The following is a 19,580-nucleotide window of genomic DNA, read 5'->3' on the forward strand; positions in this document are numbered from 1 at the left end:
TCGGGGGCTCCTGATTGGGTGTGGCCCAGGGATGCTCCTGGTAATATTGTGATGATGCTAACATGATAAGACTCGATTCTAATGTTTTTTTTTATCAAATCTTTCTTTTTTTCTGTGTGTTGTTCAAATATAATACAAAGTCCGGGAACACGTTTTGGGCACAAAAATATATATTTTTTATTCCATTTTTAGCAAAATATTTTGGCTTATTCAACAATGTAGGCAATCGAAGGGAAAACATGTATTATCTATTTTTATATTGTCTCATATTGTTGCAGTATTTTTTCCCCAAATCAGATTAATCACACTTAAGTGTATTAATCATGATGTTATTACTTGCCTGCGTAATTTAAATAATCTTTAAAAATTAACCCGATATTTGGACACAAATGCAATTTTGTCAGAATATCATAAAAGGAACATTTTTCTGTCTAACTTAGTGCTGTCAATCAAAGGATTATATTTTTTATTAGAGTATTTCAAATCCAAGAGTGTGATTCATCGTGAAATGACTTGCTTAAATAATTTAAATAAAATTAAAAAAAAATCGATGCTTTGACCCAAACACAATTTTACAATGTAAACCATACGCACGAAAATACAAATAATTATTAGACATCGGTAAATGTTCTACAATATCTTCATTTATCCATTTGCTACACTTTTCTGGAATCCCATTGATGTGTATTAAAAAACAAAAACAAATGGAAAATTGATTGAAAGAAAATAAAAAAGATTTGATATGCTTTAGAGTAGTCAGTGTACAGTTTGCATAGAAGTTGAGGCCTAATATCTACTGAAAACACAGCATTTAATGCCTGAATAGTTGATAAAGAGATACTGTAATAAAAATGCTTGCTGTAATGTAAAGAGTGTCCTTACTTTTGTGAGATACAACACAGAAAAGTGGTTCAAGTGGTAGTAGTCTAGATTGGGATACAAAAATGTCCATTTTGTTGTGTTATTTTGTGTAGTAGTTTGTGTTAATGACCATTTCAAAATAAAATAAACACTGAAACTATATGATTTACAGCAGGGGTCACCAACCTTTTTGAAAGCAAGAGCTACTTCTTGGGTAGTGATTAATGCGAAGGGCTACCAGTTTGATACACACTTCAATAAATTGCCAGAAATAGCCAATTTGCTCAATTTACCTTTAACTCTATGTTATTATTAATAATTAATGATATTTACACTTAATTGAACGGTTTAAAAGAGGAGAAAATACGAAAAAAAATGACAATTAAATTTTGAAACATAGTTTATCTTCAATTTCGACTCTTTAGAATTCAAAATTCAACCGAAAAAAAGAAGAGAAAAACTTAAAAAAAGAATATATGGAACATCATTAGTATTTTTTCCTGATTAAGATACATTTTGGAATTTTGATGACATGTTTTAAATAGGTTAAAATCCAATCTACACTTTGTTAGAATATATAACAAATTGGACCAAGCTATATTTCTAACAAAGACAAGGCATTATTTATTCTAGAATTTCCAGAACAAAATTTTTAAAAGAAATTCAAAAGACTTTGAAATAAGATTTCAATTTGATTCTAAAGATTTTCTAGATTTGACAGAATAATTTTTGAATTTTAATCATAATAAGTTTGAAGAAACATTTCACAATTATTCTTCGTTGAAAAAACAGAAGCTAAAATGAAGAATTTAATTAAAATGTATTTATTATTCTTTACAATAAAAAAAGGTATATGTGTTTAAAAATCCTAAAATCATTTTTAAGGTTGTATTTTTCTCTAAAATTGTTTTTCTGAAAGTTATAAGTTATAAATTAATGAATTTATTTAAACAAGTGAAGACCAAGTCTTTAAAATATTTTCTTGGATTTTCAAATTCTATTTGAGTTTTGTCTCTTGGAATTAAAAATGTCGGGCAAAGCGAGACCAGCTTGCTAGTAAATAAATACAATTTAAAAAATAGAGGCAGCTCACTGGTAAGTGCTGCTATTTGAGCTATTTTTAGAACAGGCCGGCGGGCTACTCATCTGGTCCTTACGGGCTACCTGGTGCCCGCGGGCACCGCGTTGGTGACCCCTGATTTACAGTGTGCATCAGTTTATTATAATCAAATGTTTTTATTTTGACAGGAAGTGCATGTTTGTCTACTACACTTTATGGATAAACATATTGCGACACACAGGAAGTGCATGTTTGTCTACTACGCTTTATGGATAAACATATTGCGACACACAGGAAGTGCATGTTTGTCCACTACGCTTTATGGATAAACATATTGCGACACACAGGAAGTGCATGTTTGTCCACTACACTTTATGGATAAACATATTGCGACACACCCCCCTCGATCATAACCACTCATCTTATCAAGACACTTTGGATAATTATATGCTTCCACCTTTGTGGGAGAAGACCCTTTCTTGTTGCATAACGCAAGGTCCATGGATTTGATATAGAAAATGGCTATATCGTGAAATTCGAGTATACGTCCTCACGCAGTTGCTTTTCTCTTCTCACTCTTTCTTGTTTCGGTGCAACCTGGACACATCATGAGAATCACTGATGATGTGTCCAGGTTGCACCGTAAGGTGTATTATGAAACCGATCCAGTATGGCATCGCCATTGACTTCCAGGAAGAGGCTGGATGACAACCTCGAAAGAGTGGTGACAACTGGAGAGACAGTTGACAGCCCGGAAAGACGGCAACCGGGGCAGGGAGGGGTAGCATCCCAAGCTGCAGCTCCTGCAAGGGAGCACCCAAATAACGCTGCGAAAAACCCTGAAGACACATAAGATCAAGATAGGCTGCCTGAGGAAACCCGTGGTGCAACGCACAGGGCCAGTACCTTGTACGGCCCTGATGAGACGGAGGAGGACCCAGGCCCGGACATTCCCCACAGTGCCTGGAACCTCCAAGCACCACCGGCGCAACCCCGGGGCAGACCGTCGGAGGGGGGACGTCTGGCGTGGAGCGCTACCTGGACACAAGTCGAGGGACTGATCACCCTTGGCTGGGTCGCCCGGGAGAGGGTGTTTGATTAAGACCCGAAACACCCTATGACCCCGGGAGAATCACTGATGATGTGTCCAGGTTGCACCGTAAGGTGTATTATGAAACCTTTCTCCTTCTCACAGAGACATAAAACAAGCGCACCTTTTTACATACATACACGCAGAGCAAAGAGGTAGCGGCATGGGTAACGTTAGCTGTGGTGCGAGTGGTAATACGAGAGAAAGAAGGTGAGAATCTGGTAACAAATGGAGGAATTAATTCCCAAGAAAAACAGCAGGGGGTCCATCGTCTGGCGGTGGTTTGGCTTCAAGCGGGAAGATGTCGAACAGACAACCGTAATTTTTCAAGTGTGGGGCAAAAGCTTTGCTACAAAAAGTAGCATTACTGCTAATTTGTAGCATTAGAAAAGTCACCTGCTAGAGAATGAAGAGTGCTTACTCCGCATGTCAACATCTCCGTTCGGTGCCACGCCAACAAAATGCAGAGGCAACCATTTCCAGATCAACACCGTATGAAAATAGTCAACAACAGACGGAGATAACGTCCGCAGGAACCTACCACATAGCGAAGGACGTACACTATTTGATTTCCTATTACCGTATTTTTCGGACTATAAGTCGCAGTTTTTTTCATAGTTTGGCTGGGGGTGCGACTTATACTCAGGAGTAGGGATGTCCGATAATGGCTTTTTGCCGATATCCGATATTGTCCAACTCTTTAATTACTGATACCGATATCGACCGATACTGATATATACAGTCGTGGAATTAACACATTATTATGCCTAATTTGGACAACCAGGTATGGTGAAGATAAGGTCCTTTTTAAAAAAAAAATTAATAAAATAAAATAAGATAAATAAATTAAAAACATTTTCTTGAATAAAAAAAAAAGTAAAACAATATAAAAACCGTTACATAGAAACTAGTAATGAATGAAAATGAGTAAAATTAACTGTTAAAGGTTAGTACTATTAGTGGAGCAGCAGCACGCACAATCATGTGTGCTTACGGACTGTATCCCTTGCAGACTGTATTGATATATATTGATATATAATGTAGGAAGCAGAATATTAATAACAGAAAGAAACAACCCTTTTGTGTGAATGAGTGTAAATGAGGGAGGGAGGTTTTTTGGCTTGGTGCACTAATTGTAAGTGTATCTTGTGTTTTTTATGTGGATTTAATTAAAAAATAAAAATAAATAAATAAAAACGATACCAATAATAAAAAAAACGATACCAATAATTTCCGATATTACATTTTAAAGCATTTATCGGCCGATATTATCGGACATCTCTACTCAGGAGCGACTTATGTGTGAAATGATTAACACATTAGCGTAAAGTATGAAATAATATTATTGATGTCATTCACGTAAGAGACTAGACGTATAAGATTTCATGGGATTTAGCGATTAGGAGTGACAGATTTTTTGGTAAACGTATAGCATGTTCTATATGTTATAGTTATTTGAATGACTCTTACCATAATATGTTACGTTAACATACCAGTTGGTTATTTATGCCTCATATAACGTACACTTATTCAGCCTGTTGTTCACTATTCTTTATTTAATTCAAATTGCCTTTCAAATGTCTATTCTTGGTGTTGGCTTTTATCAAATACATTTCCCCAAAAAATGCGACTTATATATGTTTTTTTCCTTCTTTGTTATGCATTTTCGGCCGGTGCGACTTATACTCCGGAGCGACTTATACTCCGAAAAATACGGTATATTAATTTATATTATTATGTGCTGTCAACTTTGTACTTTTTTTTTTTTAATAATTTTTTTATGTCATTGCCTAAAATAAATAAATAAATGGGAAAAAAAAAATTAAAAATGAATTCATGACCCGCCAAGAATTACTGTTACAAATGCAGTTGTATACATTACCAGCCAAAAGTTTGGACACACCTCATTTCAATGCGTTTTCTTTATTTTCATGACTATTTACATTGTAGATTGTCACTGAAGGCATCACAACTATGAACATGTGGAGTTATGTACTTAACAAAAAAAGGTGAAATAACTGAAGACATGTTTTACATTCTAGTTTATTCAAAATAGCCACCCTTTGCTCCGATTACTGCTTTGCACACTCTTGGCATTCTCTCGAGCTTCAAGAGGTGAAAGGGTTTTCGCTTCACAGGTGTGAGGAGGCGTGGCCTGCAGCCCTGCAGCGAGGCGGGGTGTGCCGGGGCCGGCTACGAGATCGGCGACAGGTGCGCAGTTGGCTAATCACCTGTCACTCTGTAAAAGGGCAGCAGCCGAGAAGGACGGGGTGGGAGAAGTTGGAGCTGATGAGAGAGAGAACCCGAGAACGAACTCGAGCGAGACGGAGACGTGGAAGGCTGAAAAGCAACCCAAAGAGCGCGACTGTCACCAGAGGCGAGTGCTGAAAAGCAGAAGACAAGGAAAGAAGAGTTTATTGCAAAATAAACAAAATCTCAAAACTGCCACGCCTGTCATGTCCGTCATTGGTGGTCCGAGGAACCCGGAGATGCGAGTCCTCCACAACAGGTATCATAGTTGTGATGCCTTCAGTGACAATCTACGATGTAAATAGTCATGAAAATAAAGAAAACACATTGAAATGAGAAGGTGTGTCCAAACTTTTGGCCTGTACTGTACATTACAAAGAATTACAGGCATACTGTGTGCAATATTGTACTTGCAAAACGTGCAGTTACACAACATCACGTCTTGTTAAAGCCTTTTCCAGCTGGAAAATGTTGAGTGACTTTACTAGTGAGACAGCACCCTCTGCTGGATTCAATATCCCCCCCACCTGCAGATAATGCCATCAAACGTTCTAGAACAGGGGTCACCAACCTTTTTGAAAGCAAGAGCTACTTCTTGGGTGATGATTAATGTGAAGGGCTACCAGTTTGATACACACTTAAATAAATTGCCAGAAATAGCCAATTTGCTCAATTTACCTTTAACTCTATGTTATTATTAATAATGAATGATATTCACACTTAATTGAACGGTTTAAAAGAGGAGAAAAAACTAAACAAAAAAGACAATTAAATTTTGAAACATAGTTTATCTTCAATTTCGACTCTTTAAAATTCAAAATTCAACCGAAAAAAAAGAAGAGAAAAACTAGCTAATTCGAATCTTTTTGAAAAAATTATAAAAATAATTTATGGAACATCATTAGTCATTTTTCCTGATTAAGATTAATTTTAGAATTTTGATGACATGTTTTAAATAGGTTAAAATCCAATCTGCACTTTGTTAGAATATATAACAAATTGGACCAAGCTATATTTCTAACAAAGACAAATCATTATTTCTTCTAGATTTTCCAGAACAAAAATTTTAAAAGAAATTCAAAAGACTTTGAAATAAGATTTAAATTTGATTCTACAGATTTTCTAGATTTGACAGAATAATTTTTTTGAATTTTAATCATAATAAGTTTGAAGAAATATTTCACAAATATTCTTCGTCGAAAAAAGATAAGCTAAAATGAAGAATTAAATCAAAATGTATTTATTATTCTTTACAATAAAAAAAATAAATTTACTTGAACATTGATTTAAATTGTCAGGAAAGAAGAGGAAGGAATTTAAAAGGTAAAAAGGTATATGTGTTTAAAAATCCTAAAATCATTTTTAAGGTTGTATTTTTTCTCTAAAATTGTCTTTCTGAAAGTTATAAGAAGCAAAGTAAAAAAATTAATGAATTTATTTAAACAAGTGAAGACCAAGTCTTTCAAATATTTTCTTGGATTTTCAAATTCTATTTGAGTTTTGTCTCTCTTAGAATTAAAAATGTCGGGCAAAGCGAGACCAGCTTACTAGTAAATAAATACAATTTAAAAAAATAGAGGCAGCTCACTGGTAAGTGCTGCTATTTGAGCTATTTTTAGAACAGGCCAGCGGGCTACTCATCTGGTCCTTACGGGCTACCTGATGCCCGCGGGCACCGCGTTGGTGACCCCTGGTCTAGAACCACCGTCAACAGGCGGGGGATCTACAGTACGAGTTCCCGCCATTCAAGACGGCTGTTGCTCGGCCTCCGTCAGCGCCAGCGCCTCCTGCAGGTCCGCCGCGCTGCGTGCGTGCGTCTTCAGCGAGCGCTCGAGGGCCTGGCGCAGGTCCTCGGGCGCGACCAGGCGGAGACGCAGCAGAGAGTGGACCAGCTGGGAGCGAGCGTTCCCGATGAACGCGTGCGACAGAAACGACGGGAGGCCTCCGCCGCCTTTTGTGGTGTAGAGTGGGACTCGGACCATGCCCAGAACCTTGAGAAAGGCGACGGTGGGGGGATAAAGCAACATGGCGATGGCTGCGATCAGTCGCGCGCGTGCAGTACCTCCTGGCCGTGATCTTTTGCGGTGGATGCAGACGCTTTCTCCACCTCCCGTATCTGCTCCTCCTCCAGCTTCTTCACGTAGAAGTGAGTGATGAGACGGGGGCACGAAGGGGAGGTACCGGGGGCACGGCGAGCGTCCACGTGATCGTCTTCCGATACAGACAGAGCCACACCCACCTCCTCCATTAATTCCCTGCAAAGCCCGGCCTCTAGGGACTCCTGGGATTGGTTCACAAACCTAAAAAAGGTGGCAGTGAGGAATGAGGAGGGGGTTAAAGGTTAAAATATATCGATATAAATGCACATAAACAATGTCGTCTCTCTCCATTGACCCGCCATGTGTGTTTGAATCAATATGGAAAATGACTGCATGTTTGCAGAGGCATTGAACGTCATTATAAAACAATTAGATGACGTTACTTTTCTTAAAATGAATGCATATACAGTGTTTCCCATAAACTGCCAAGATACCTGTGGCGGTGGGGGCGTGGCTATGGGCGTGGTCACCATGACATCATCGAGTAATTTGCATAATTTACTACAATGATTTGATTTTCTCTAAAAAGGCTCAAAAAATGTATACTTACTAATTAATAATAACAGTTTTGTTTTAAACGTCCATCCATCCATTTTACAATATAATTACAACACTTTATGTACATATTTATATACAGATTTGAACAATAAGTTATTCACTGAAATATATTTATTAATTGTGGTTCTTACAAAAAATATATCTTATAAAATATAAAAGCTAAAATGTCTCTTAAAACTCTGCCCCTTTAATTAGTGCATACTAAATAATTTAACTTTAGCCTACTACTACAACCATATTATTTACCAGCAACATAAAGTGAAACAGAGGCAGAGGTGTCCTGCCACAGTCAGTAACAAATAAACAGAAAACAGTAGTGGTGGTAGATAGACACAGAGCTTCATCAAACATCTGATCCACTGAACAAAGAGCTCCAAAAATCTTGAACTTTAGACTGCCATCAGTTTTACTCCCTACACTTAACCATGTGTTTCCTACTGCCTGCAGACTTTGCACCCTTTGTTATATACACATGTTGTGTTTCTAATATAAATACATTTATTAAAGTCAAATACAAATAAGGCAACAAGAGGAGTATCCTACACTTCTCTTTTGTAAAGTAAATCTGAACAGCCGATATGGGCATCTACATCAACTATATGATTTGCCTGAGAAGCTGGAGAGGACAAAAAAAATAAATATATATATATATATATCTTTTTTAATTTTGTGGCGGACGTAATTATTTTGTGGCGGGCCGCCACAAATAAATGAATGTGTGGGAAACCCTGATATATATCATATCATATATAATGATTTATTTATAAATGTTAGAATAATCATGTATATATTATCACACAACTTTATGCTTGGAATTGGGGGTTAAATCATCAAAAATGATTGCCGGGCGCGGCCACCGCTGCTGCTCACTGCTCCCCTCACCTCCCACGGGGTGCTCAAGGGTGATGGGTCAAATGCAGAGAATAATTTCGCCACACCTAGTGTGTGTGTGTGACAATCATTGGTACTTTAACTTTAACTTCAAGGGCCGTTGCTATAGTTATTATCAATTGTGCTGAAGCTGTATTTTTCTATCTGCGCAAAGCTGGCAATCCAAAAGATTGCAAGTCGTCTCGTATCAGTGTTGTGTCCAGACTCGGCCGGCTGACTGCCAAGGCCAAACATCGAGTACCGGGACGCAGACAAAGCAGAGACGGGGCGATATCACCATCGTCAACGCATTTGCATTTTATTAATAGTCATATATTGTGTCTAACTGGAGCTGTTGAGATTACCACCCTACCCTCAGCGACAGCTTCAGTGATGTAACCAGGGACCTCCCAAATAAATAGAGGATGCATGTGGGCTGGACTTTTAGAACGTAGTTTGGATCTGTAACTAGAGTACAGCCCAAAACATGTCTCTCCTCATATGAGCCAAATTGAACTCTGTCTCTGCATGATTCCTTGCTTCTCGTCTGTTTAATAGATGTCATCAGTGTTTAAACCTGACATTTATTATTTAATTTATTAATTTATCATTTTAGAGATTATCGTCTGTCGTCGTTACCCCGGCTACCTGAGATCAGGTTCCAGGTATTCATGAATGTAAACAGACGAGCCAGAGCTTTTCTTCCTGTCACTCGCACACAGAGACCGGTGTTTGGCAAGTTGGCAAACAACACAAAAGGAGTGATGATGCTAATTTTAGAACGGTGGCGAAAATGACGCAGAGTTGTCAAACAACAACTTTGGTCTTCAAATAGTTTTTTTTTTTTTTTTAAACATGACTTGAATAAGTCAGCTCATATCAGGGTCAATATTGTGTTGGATTGTAAATATTTATTTAGGATATCTTAACAAAAAAATTTTAAAAAGCAAAGCAAAACAAATAATAAAAGAAAATAATAACATAGTGATGTGTTTTGAACATGTTTACAGTTTCACATTCCAACATGTCTGAAAAGGAGTAGGAATAAACAGAGCGTATTTAACCCTACCCCGTTGCTGTCTGGAAATAATTTCTAATCTGTATTTATATTATTCACATGTAAAAAATACCTTATGATAGTCTTATTATACAGCATAATTCACATGTGAATAATATAAATACAGTCCATTATACAGCATTATTCACATGTGAATAACATAAATACAGTCTATTATACAGCATTATTCACATGTGAATAACATAAATACAGTCTATTATACAGCATTATTCACATGTGAATAATATAAATACAGTCTATTATACAGCATTATTCACATGTGAATAATATAAATACAGTCTATTATACAGCATTATTCACACGTGAATAATATAAATACAGTCTATTATACAGCATTATTCACATGTGAATAATATAAATAGTCTATTATACAGCATTATTCACATGTGAATAATATAAATAGTCTATTATACAGCATTATTCACATGTGAATAATATAAATACAGTCTATTATACAGCGTTATTCACATGTGAATAATATAAATACAGTCTATTATACAGCATTATTCACATGTGAATAACATAAATACAGTCTATTATACAGCATAATTCACATGTGAATAATATAAATACAGTCTATTATACAGCGTTATTCACATGTGAATAATATAAATACAGTCTATTATACAGCGTTATTCACATGTGAATAATATAAATACAGTCTATTATACAGCATTATTCACATGTGAATAATATAAATACAGTCTATTATACAGCATTATTCACATGTGAATAACATAAATACAGTCTATTATACAGCATTATTCACATGTGAATAATATAAATACAGTCTATTATACAGCATTATTCACATGTGAATAATATAAATACAGTCTATTATACAGAATTATTCACATGTGAATAATATAAATACAGTCTATTATACAGCATTATTCACATGTGAATAATATAAATAGTCTATTATACAGCATTATTTACATGTGAATAATATAAATACAGTCTATTATACAGCATTATTCACATGTGAATAATATAAATACAGTCTATTATACATCATTATTCACATGTGAATAATATAAATAGTCTATTATACAGCATTATTTACGTGTGAATAATATAAATACAGTCTATTATACAGCATTATTCACATGTAAATAACATAAATACAGTCTATTATACAACATTATTCACATGTGAATAACAAATACAGTCCATTATACAGCATTATTCACATGTGAATAATATAAATACAGTCTATTATACAGCATTATTCACATGTGAATAACATAAATACAGTCTATTATACAGCATTATTCACATGTGAATAACATAAATACAGTCTATTATACAGCATTATTCACATGTGAATAATATAAATACAGTCTATTATACAGCATTATTCACATGTGAATAATATAAATACAGTCTATTATACAGCATTATTCACACGTAAATAATATAAATACAGTCTATTATACAGCATTATTCACATGTGAATAATATAAATAGTCTATTATACAGCATTATTCACATCTGAATAATATAAATAGTCTATTATACAGCATTATTCACATGTGAATAATATAAATACAGTCTATTATACAGCGTTATTCACATGTGAATAATATAAATAAAGTCCATTATACAGCATTATTCACATGTGAATAACATAAATACAGTCTATTATACAGCATAATTCACATGTGAATAATATAAATACAGTCTATTATACAGCGTTATTCACATGTGAATAATATAAATACAGTCTATTATACAGCATTATTCACATGTGAATAATATAAATACAGTCTATTATACAGCATTATTCACATGTGAATAACATAAATACAGTCCATTATACAGCATTATTCACATGTGAATAATATAAATACAGTCTATTATACAGCATTATTCACATGTGAATAATATAAATACAGTCTATTATACAGAATTATTCACATGTGAATAATATAAATACAGTCTATTATACAGCATTATTCACATGTGAATAATATAAATAGTCTATTATACAGCATTATTTACATGTGAATAATATAAATACAGTCTATTATACAGCATTATTCACATGTGAATAATATAAATACAGTCTATTATACAGCATTATTCACATGTGAATAATATAAATAGTCTATTATACAGCATTATTTACGTGTGAATAATATAAATACAGTCTATTATACAGCATTATTCACATGTAAATAACATAAATACAGTCTATTATACAACATTATTCACATGTGAATAACAAATACAGTCTATTATACAGCATTATTCACATGTGAATAATATAAATACAGTCTATTATACAGCATTATTCACATGTGAATAACATAAATACAGTCTATTATACAGCATTATTCACATGTGAATAACATAAATACAGTCTATTATACAGCATTATTCACATGTGAATAATATAAATACAGTCTATTATACAGCATTATTCACATGTGAATAATATAAATAGTCTATTATACAGCATTATTCACATGTGAATAATATAAATACAGTCTATTATACAGCATTATTCACATGTGAATAATATAAATACAGTCTATTATACAGCATTATTCACATGTGAATAATATAAATACAGTCTATTATACAGCATTATTCACATGTGAATAATATGAATACAGTCTATTATACAGCATTATTCACATGTGAATAATATAAATACAGTCTATTATACAGCATTATTCACATGTGAATAATATAAATACAGTCTATTATACAGCATTATTCACATGTGAATAATATAAATACAGTCTATTATACAGCATTATTCACATGTGAATAATGTAAATACAGTCTATAATACAGCATTACTCACATGTGAATAATATGAATACAGTCTATCATACAGTATTATTCACATGTGAATAACATAAATACAGTCTATTATACAGCATTATTCACATGTGAATAATATGAATACAGTCTATTATACAACATTATTCACATGTGAATAACATAAATACAGTCTATTATACAGCATTATTCACATGTGAATAATATAAATACAGTCTATTATACAGCATTATTCACATGTGAATAATATAAATACAGTCTATTATACAGCATTATTCACATGTGAATAATATAAATACAGTCTATTATACAGCATTATTCACATGTGAATAATGTAAATACAGTCTATAATACAGCATTACTCACATGTGAATAATATGCATACAGTCTATCATACAGTATTATTCACATGTGAATAATAAAAATACAGTCTATTATACAGCATTATTCACATGTGAATAATATAAATAGTCTATTATACAGCATTATTCACATGTGAATAATATAAATACAGTCTATTATACAGCATTATTCACATGTGAATAATGTAAATACAGTCTATAATACAGCATTACTCACACGTGAATAATATGAATACAGTCTATTATACAGCATTATTCACATGTGAATAATATAACTACAGTCTATTATACAGCATTATTCACATGTGAATAATATAAATAGTCCATTATACATAATTATTCACATGTGAATAATATAAATAGTCCATTATACATAATTATTCACATGTGAATAATATATATACAGTCCATTATACATTTAAGTACAGTCAAAAAGGAACATATGCATTAACCAAAATTATTACCGGGCGCGGCCACCGCTGCTGCTCACCGCTCCCCTCACCTCCCAGGGGGTGAGGGTGATGAGTCAAATGCAGAGGATAATCTCACCACACCTAGTGTGTGTGTGACAATCATTGGTACTTTAACTTCATCGATGGGAGAACACATTTTTAGACAATACGATTTGCCTGAGCGGCTAGGAGACCCCGAGAGGAACAAGTGGTAGAAAATAGATTAGAAAGGGCAAATTTGAAAAATGGTAAATGCGTTATACTTGTATAGCGCTTTGACACTATTTCCACATCCACACACTGATGGCGGGAGCTGCCATGCGAGGCCCTAACCACGACCCATCAGGAGCAAGGGTGAAGTGTCTTGCTCAAGGACAACGGACGTGGCGGGGTTGGTAGAAGGTGGGGATCGAACCAGGAACCCTCAGGATGCTGGCACAGCCACTCTCCCAACCGCACCACGCCGTCCCACAGAAAAACAAAAACACTTGAGACTTCCCGCGGGCTGGATTTTGGAGGATGGCGGGCCGCAGTTTGGGGACCACTGATCTAGTTTGATCTGAAAAGTATCAAAACCGATGCATATTTTGGGTGAAATGTTCACCTAAAGCCAAATCCTAGTAAAGACATGATTGAAAAGCCGAGGTCCCAGCTGCACGCTTTGTAAGGAGTCGCTGCAAATGACATTTGTCGGAATACTAATGAAAGAGTCTGCCTGCGACCATAAGAGGATTTCCATTTTAATGTGACATGACACACCTTGTAGAGCATGCCAGCCACACTTTCTCTCCCAGCCTGTTTGTGGCGGCGACTGCTCTGCTGCCGTGAAGGTTTATATCATTTGACAGGGCTGCTGTGCGAGTGTTAGAGCGCTCTTGTTCAACCTTCTTGGAGCCGAGGCACATTTTTGTCATTGGAAAAATCCAGAGGCACGCCACTAGCAGAAAACATACAAAAATGAAACTCAGCAGCCGATATTGACAGTAAAAAGTAGAGATCGGTCTGCCGAAATTATCGGCCGATAAATGCGTTAAAATGTAATATCGGAAATTATCGGTATCGTTTTTTTTATTATCAGTATCGTTTTTTTTGTTTTTTTAAAAGTTTTTTTTAATTATTAAATCCACATAAAAAACACAAGATACACTTAAAATTAGTGCACCAACCCAAAAAAGCTCCCCCCCCCCCCCATTTACACTCATTCACACAAAAGGGTTGTTTCTTTCTGTTATTAATATTCTTAAAAAGTAGCAGCACTACTAATTGGGGTTTGGTGGTAGCGGGGGTGTATATTGTAGCATCCCGGAAGAGTTAGTACTGCAAAGGGTTCTGGGTAGAGATGTCCGATATTATCGGCCGATATATGCGTTAAAAATGTAATATCGGAAATTATCGGTATCGTTTTTTTTATTATCGGTATCGTTTTTTTTTTGTTTTGTTTTTTGTTTTGTTTTTTGTTGTTGTTTTTTTATTAAATCAACATAAAAAACACAAGATACACTTAAAATTAATGCACCAACCCAAAAAAAAACCCTCCCCCATTTACACAAAAGGGTTGTTTCTTTCTGTTATTAATATTCTGCTTCCTACATTATATATCAATATATATCAATACAGTCTGCAAGGGATACAGTCCGTAAGCACACATGATTGTGCGTGATGCTGCTCCACTAATAGTACTAACCTTTAACAGTTAATTTTACAAATTTTCATTAATTACTAGTTTCTATGTAACTGTTTTTATATTGTTTTACTTTCTTTTTTATTCAAGAAAATGATTTTAATTTATTTATCTTATTTTATTTGATTCATTTTTTTAAAAAGTACCTTATCTTCACCATACCTGGTTGTCCAAATTAGGCATAATAATGTGTTAATTCCACGACTGTATATATCGGTTGATATCGGTATCGGTTGATATCGGTATCTGTAATTAAAGAGTTGGACAATATCGGCATATCGGATATCGGCAAAAAGCCATTATCGGACATCCCTAGTAAAAAGTCATTCTCGCAATTGTTGGATATAAATTCAAGCCATAACCAAGCATGCTGCACTATAGCTCTTGTCTCAAAGTAGGTGTACTGTCACCACCTGTCACATTACGCCCTGACTTATTTTGACTTTTTTGCTGTTTTCCTGTGTAGTGTTTCCTACTTTGTTGTTGATTGTCATGTACGGATGCACTTTGTGCACTTTGCCGTCCGCTGCTCCACACGTAAGTTTTTGCTGTCGTCCAGCATTCTGTTTTTGTTCACTTTGCAGCCAGTTCAGTTTTAGTTTCGTTTTGCATAGCCATCCCTAAGCTTCAATGTCTTTTCCTAGCGGCACTCGCCTTTTGCTTATTTTTTGGTTTAAGCATTAGATACCTTTTTACTTCCACGCTGCCTCCCGCTGTCGCCTGCATATTGTGATCACGACAAACCATGTTCCCCACATCCACAAAGCAATTAGCTACCTGCTGCCACCTACTGATAAAACAGTATTACACGGTTACTATGCCCGCGCTCTAGACAGCACAGGCACTCAACAACGGCACATTATTTGCGGATTGTAATCAGAAGTGGGTAGTAACGCGCTACATTTACTCCGTTACATCTACTTGAGTACCGTATTTTTCGGACTATAAGTCGCAGTTTTTTTTCATAGCTTGGCCGGGGGGTGCGACTTATACTCAGGAGCGACTTATGTGTGAAATGATTAACACATTAGTGTAAAATATCAAATAATATTATTGATGTCATTGACGTAAGAGACTAGACGTATAAGATTTCATGGGATTTAGCGATTAGGAGTGACGGATTGTTTGGTAAACGTATAGCATGTTCTATATGTTATAGTTATTTGAATGACTCTTACCATAATATGTTACGTTAACATACCAGTTGGTTATTTATGCCTCATATAACATACACTTATTCAGCCTGTTGTTCACTATTCTTTAGACATTTTAAATTGCCTTTCAAATGTCTATTCTTGGTGTTGGCTTTTATCAAATACATTTCCTCCAAAAATGTGACTTATACTCCAGTGCGACGTATATATGTTTTTTTCCTTCTTTATTGTGCATTTTCGGCCGGTGCGACTTATACTCCGGAGCGACTTATACTCCGAAAAATACGGTATACAAAATACATGTCATACACATTAAGAAAAACAGTTACAATTTAAAAACGTCATCTCAATTGCTCTCAATCTAGGATGACAGGGGATGCGTAACAATACTGAAATGAACCTTCAACAAAAAACAATGCAATTAACAGTGCAATACATTTTCATAACATGGTCACTATGGCCTAGTTTCTCTTGTTATATTCTTATTTTTACTGTTATATTTTTATTCTCATTGTTGCTTTTTATTTGTATTCTTATTGTAATATTTTTCCATTTTGTTTCCATTTATACCCTCATTATTTACTTTTACATTCGATCTCAATTCTGTACACTGCTGCTGGAATTTTAATTTTCCTGAGGGAACTCTCCTGAAGGAATCAATAAAGTACTATCCATCCATCCATCTATCTATCTATCGATTGATTGATTGAAACTTTTATTAGTAGATTGCACAGTACAGTACATATTCTGTACAATTGACCACTAAATCGTAACACCCGATTAAGTTTTTCAACTTGTTTAAGTCGGGGTCCACGTTAATCAATTCATGGTACAAAGTACAAACCCTGTTTCCATATGAGCTGGGAAATTGTGTTAGATGTAAATATAAACGGAATACAATGATTTTCAAATCATTTTCAAGCCATATTCAGTTGAATATGCTACAAAGACAACATATTTGATGTTCAAACTGATAAACTTTTTTTTTTTTTGCAAATAATCATTAACTTTAGAATTTGATGGCAGCAACACGTGACAAAGAAGTTGGGAAAGGTGGCAATAAATACTGATAAAGTTGAGGAATGCTCATCAAACACTTATTTGGAACATCCCACAGGTGAACAGGCTAATTGGGAACAGGTGGGTGCCATGATTGGGTATAAAAGTAGATTCCATGAAATGCTCAGTCATTCACAAACAAGGATGGGGCGAGGGTCACCATTTTGTCAACAAATGCCTGAGCAAATTGTTGAACAGTTTAAGAACAACCTTTCTCAAGCAGCTATTGCAAGGAATTTAGGGATTTCACCATCTACGCTCCGTAATATCATCAAAGGGTTCAGAGAATCTGGAGAAATCACTGCACGTAAGCAGCTAAGCCCGTGACCTTCCATCCCTCAGGCTGTACTGCATCAACAAGCCACATCAGTGTGTAAAGGATATCACCACATGGGCTCAGGAACACTTCAGAAACCCACTGTCAGTAACTACAGTTGGTCGCTACATCTGTAAGTGCAAGTTAAAACTCTCCTATGCAAGGCGAAAACCGTTGATCAACAACACCCAGAAACGCCGTCGGCTTCGCTGGGCCTGAGCTCATCTAAGATGGACTGATACAAAGTGGAAAAGTGTTCCGTGGTCTGACGAGTCCACATTTCAAATTGTTTTTGGAAACCGTGGATGTCGTGTCCTCCGGACCAAAGAGGAAAAGAACCATCCGGATTGTTATAGGCGCAAAGTGTAAAAGGCAGCATGTGTGATGGTATGGGGGTGTATTAGTGCCCAAGACATGAGTAACTTACACATCTGTGAAGGCACCATTAATGCTGAAAGGTACATACAGCTTTTGGAGCAACATATGTTGCCATCCGAGCAACGTTACCATGGACGCCCCTGCTTATTTCAGCAAGACAATGCCAAGCCACGTGTTACATCAAGGTGGCTTCATAGTAAAAGAGTGCGGGTACTAGACTGGCCTGCCTGTAGTCCAGACCTGTCTCCCATTGAAAATGTGTGGCACCTAAAATAGCAGAAGGGAGACCCCCGGACTGTTGAACAACTTAAGCTGTACATCAAGCAAGAATGGGAAAGAATTCCACCTGAGAAGCTTCAAAAATGTGTCTCCTCACTTCCCAAACCTTTACTGAGTGTTGTTCAAAGGAAAGGCCATGTAACACAGTGGTGAACATGCCCTTTCCCAACTACTTTGGCACGTGTTGTAGCCATGAAATTCTAAGTTAATGATTATTTGCAAAAAAAAAATAAAGTTTATGAGTTTGAACATGAAATATGTTGTCTTTGTAGCGCATTCAACTGAATATGGCTTGAAAAGGATTTGCAAATCATTGTATTCCGTTTATATTTACATCTAACACCATTTCCCAACTCATATGGAAACGGGGTTCGTACATATTCTATCTATCTATGCTGTGCTGTCTTTTGTCAGCCTTTTTATTGTGATGTCACAATATCAGGACATGTGTACTGGGGGCCTCCAGGGCTGAGGTTTTTTTTTGCCGCGGCACAGTGGTTGAAAAACACTGTGTTAGAGCACAGGGGTGAAAGGGTGAATGTTGAACACAGGAAGGAAGGAATAGAAGAAAAAGCAACACTCACCCGCCAGGGAAACCCAGCAGACCATCAAAGCGCATCTGCATCTTGTGGGATGTGACAAGACAAGACAGTCTGTTATTATTCGCTACCTTTCAGACATGCAAGGCCAGAGACAGTTTACACTCCTGCATCTATACATGATTACCAGTATGATATACTTGATGGGAATTACTCCTGCATCTATACATGATTACCAGTATGATATACTTGATGGGAATTACTCCTGCATCTATACATGATTACCAGTATGATATACTTGATGGGAATTCTCCCAAAAAGCTGACTTTTGGTGTGAGAGTAGAGCATCACGTGACAGGCGTGTCTGTGTCTGCAGCCTGAGCAGGCCAGCGCCTCGGCCCTCGACAGCTGTCCGCTCGCCATCTGAAATGTAACATAATATGAGCCACTTCGCACGGTTCAGTGTTCCTCCCGCCAGGCACGGCCGCCGAGACATCTTTCTAAGTGCTCGTTGCTCGTCACCTGCGTCCAGCCGGCGTGAAAATGTGGTAGACTTGCCGAAACCAGGTAGCACACAGGAAGAGCTGAGTATTTTAAAGGAGACGTTAGCGCCCTCTGGTGGTGTGGAGTGGGAGCGGCCTTTCCGTCTTTTGCACTGAAATTGTTCAATTCATGTATATTTGGGAAATAGTTGTATTGTA

The 19,580-nt window shown here is 36.0% G+C and overlaps 1 protein-coding gene across 2 annotated transcripts; it reads right to left on the reverse strand.

Moving 5' to 3' along the window:
• Window positions 1-6,578: 6,578 nt before the first annotated feature.
• On the reverse strand, window positions 6,579-19,492 carry zgc:103759 (U8 snoRNA-decapping enzyme). Of its 2 annotated transcripts, none has more exons than XM_062052310.1 (5): window positions 19,402-19,492; window positions 19,165-19,302; window positions 18,925-18,965; window positions 7,324-7,561; window positions 6,579-7,252 (listed from the first exon to the last, which is right to left on the reverse strand). In XM_062052310.1, exons 2-5 carry the CDS (start codon window positions 19,300-19,302, stop codon window positions 7,007-7,009), a joined length of 663 nt encoding a protein of 220 aa, XP_061908294.1. In that variant the 5' UTR covers window positions 19,402-19,492; the 3' UTR covers window positions 6,579-7,006. The 2 variants fall into 2 exon arrangements, with proteins under 2 accessions (XP_061908294.1, XP_061908293.1); XM_062052309.1 differs by lacking the exon at window positions 19,402-19,492 and adding an exon at window positions 14,233-14,410 and having other exon boundaries at window positions 19,165-19,299.
• Between the last annotated feature and the right edge of the window lie 88 nt (window positions 19,493-19,580).

The sequence above is a fragment of the Entelurus aequoreus genome, linkage group LG07, assembly GCF_033978785.1.
Source record: "Entelurus aequoreus isolate RoL-2023_Sb linkage group LG07, RoL_Eaeq_v1.1, whole genome shotgun sequence".
In the NCBI taxonomy this organism is placed as follows: Eukaryota; Metazoa; Chordata; class Actinopteri; order Syngnathiformes; family Syngnathidae; genus Entelurus; species Entelurus aequoreus.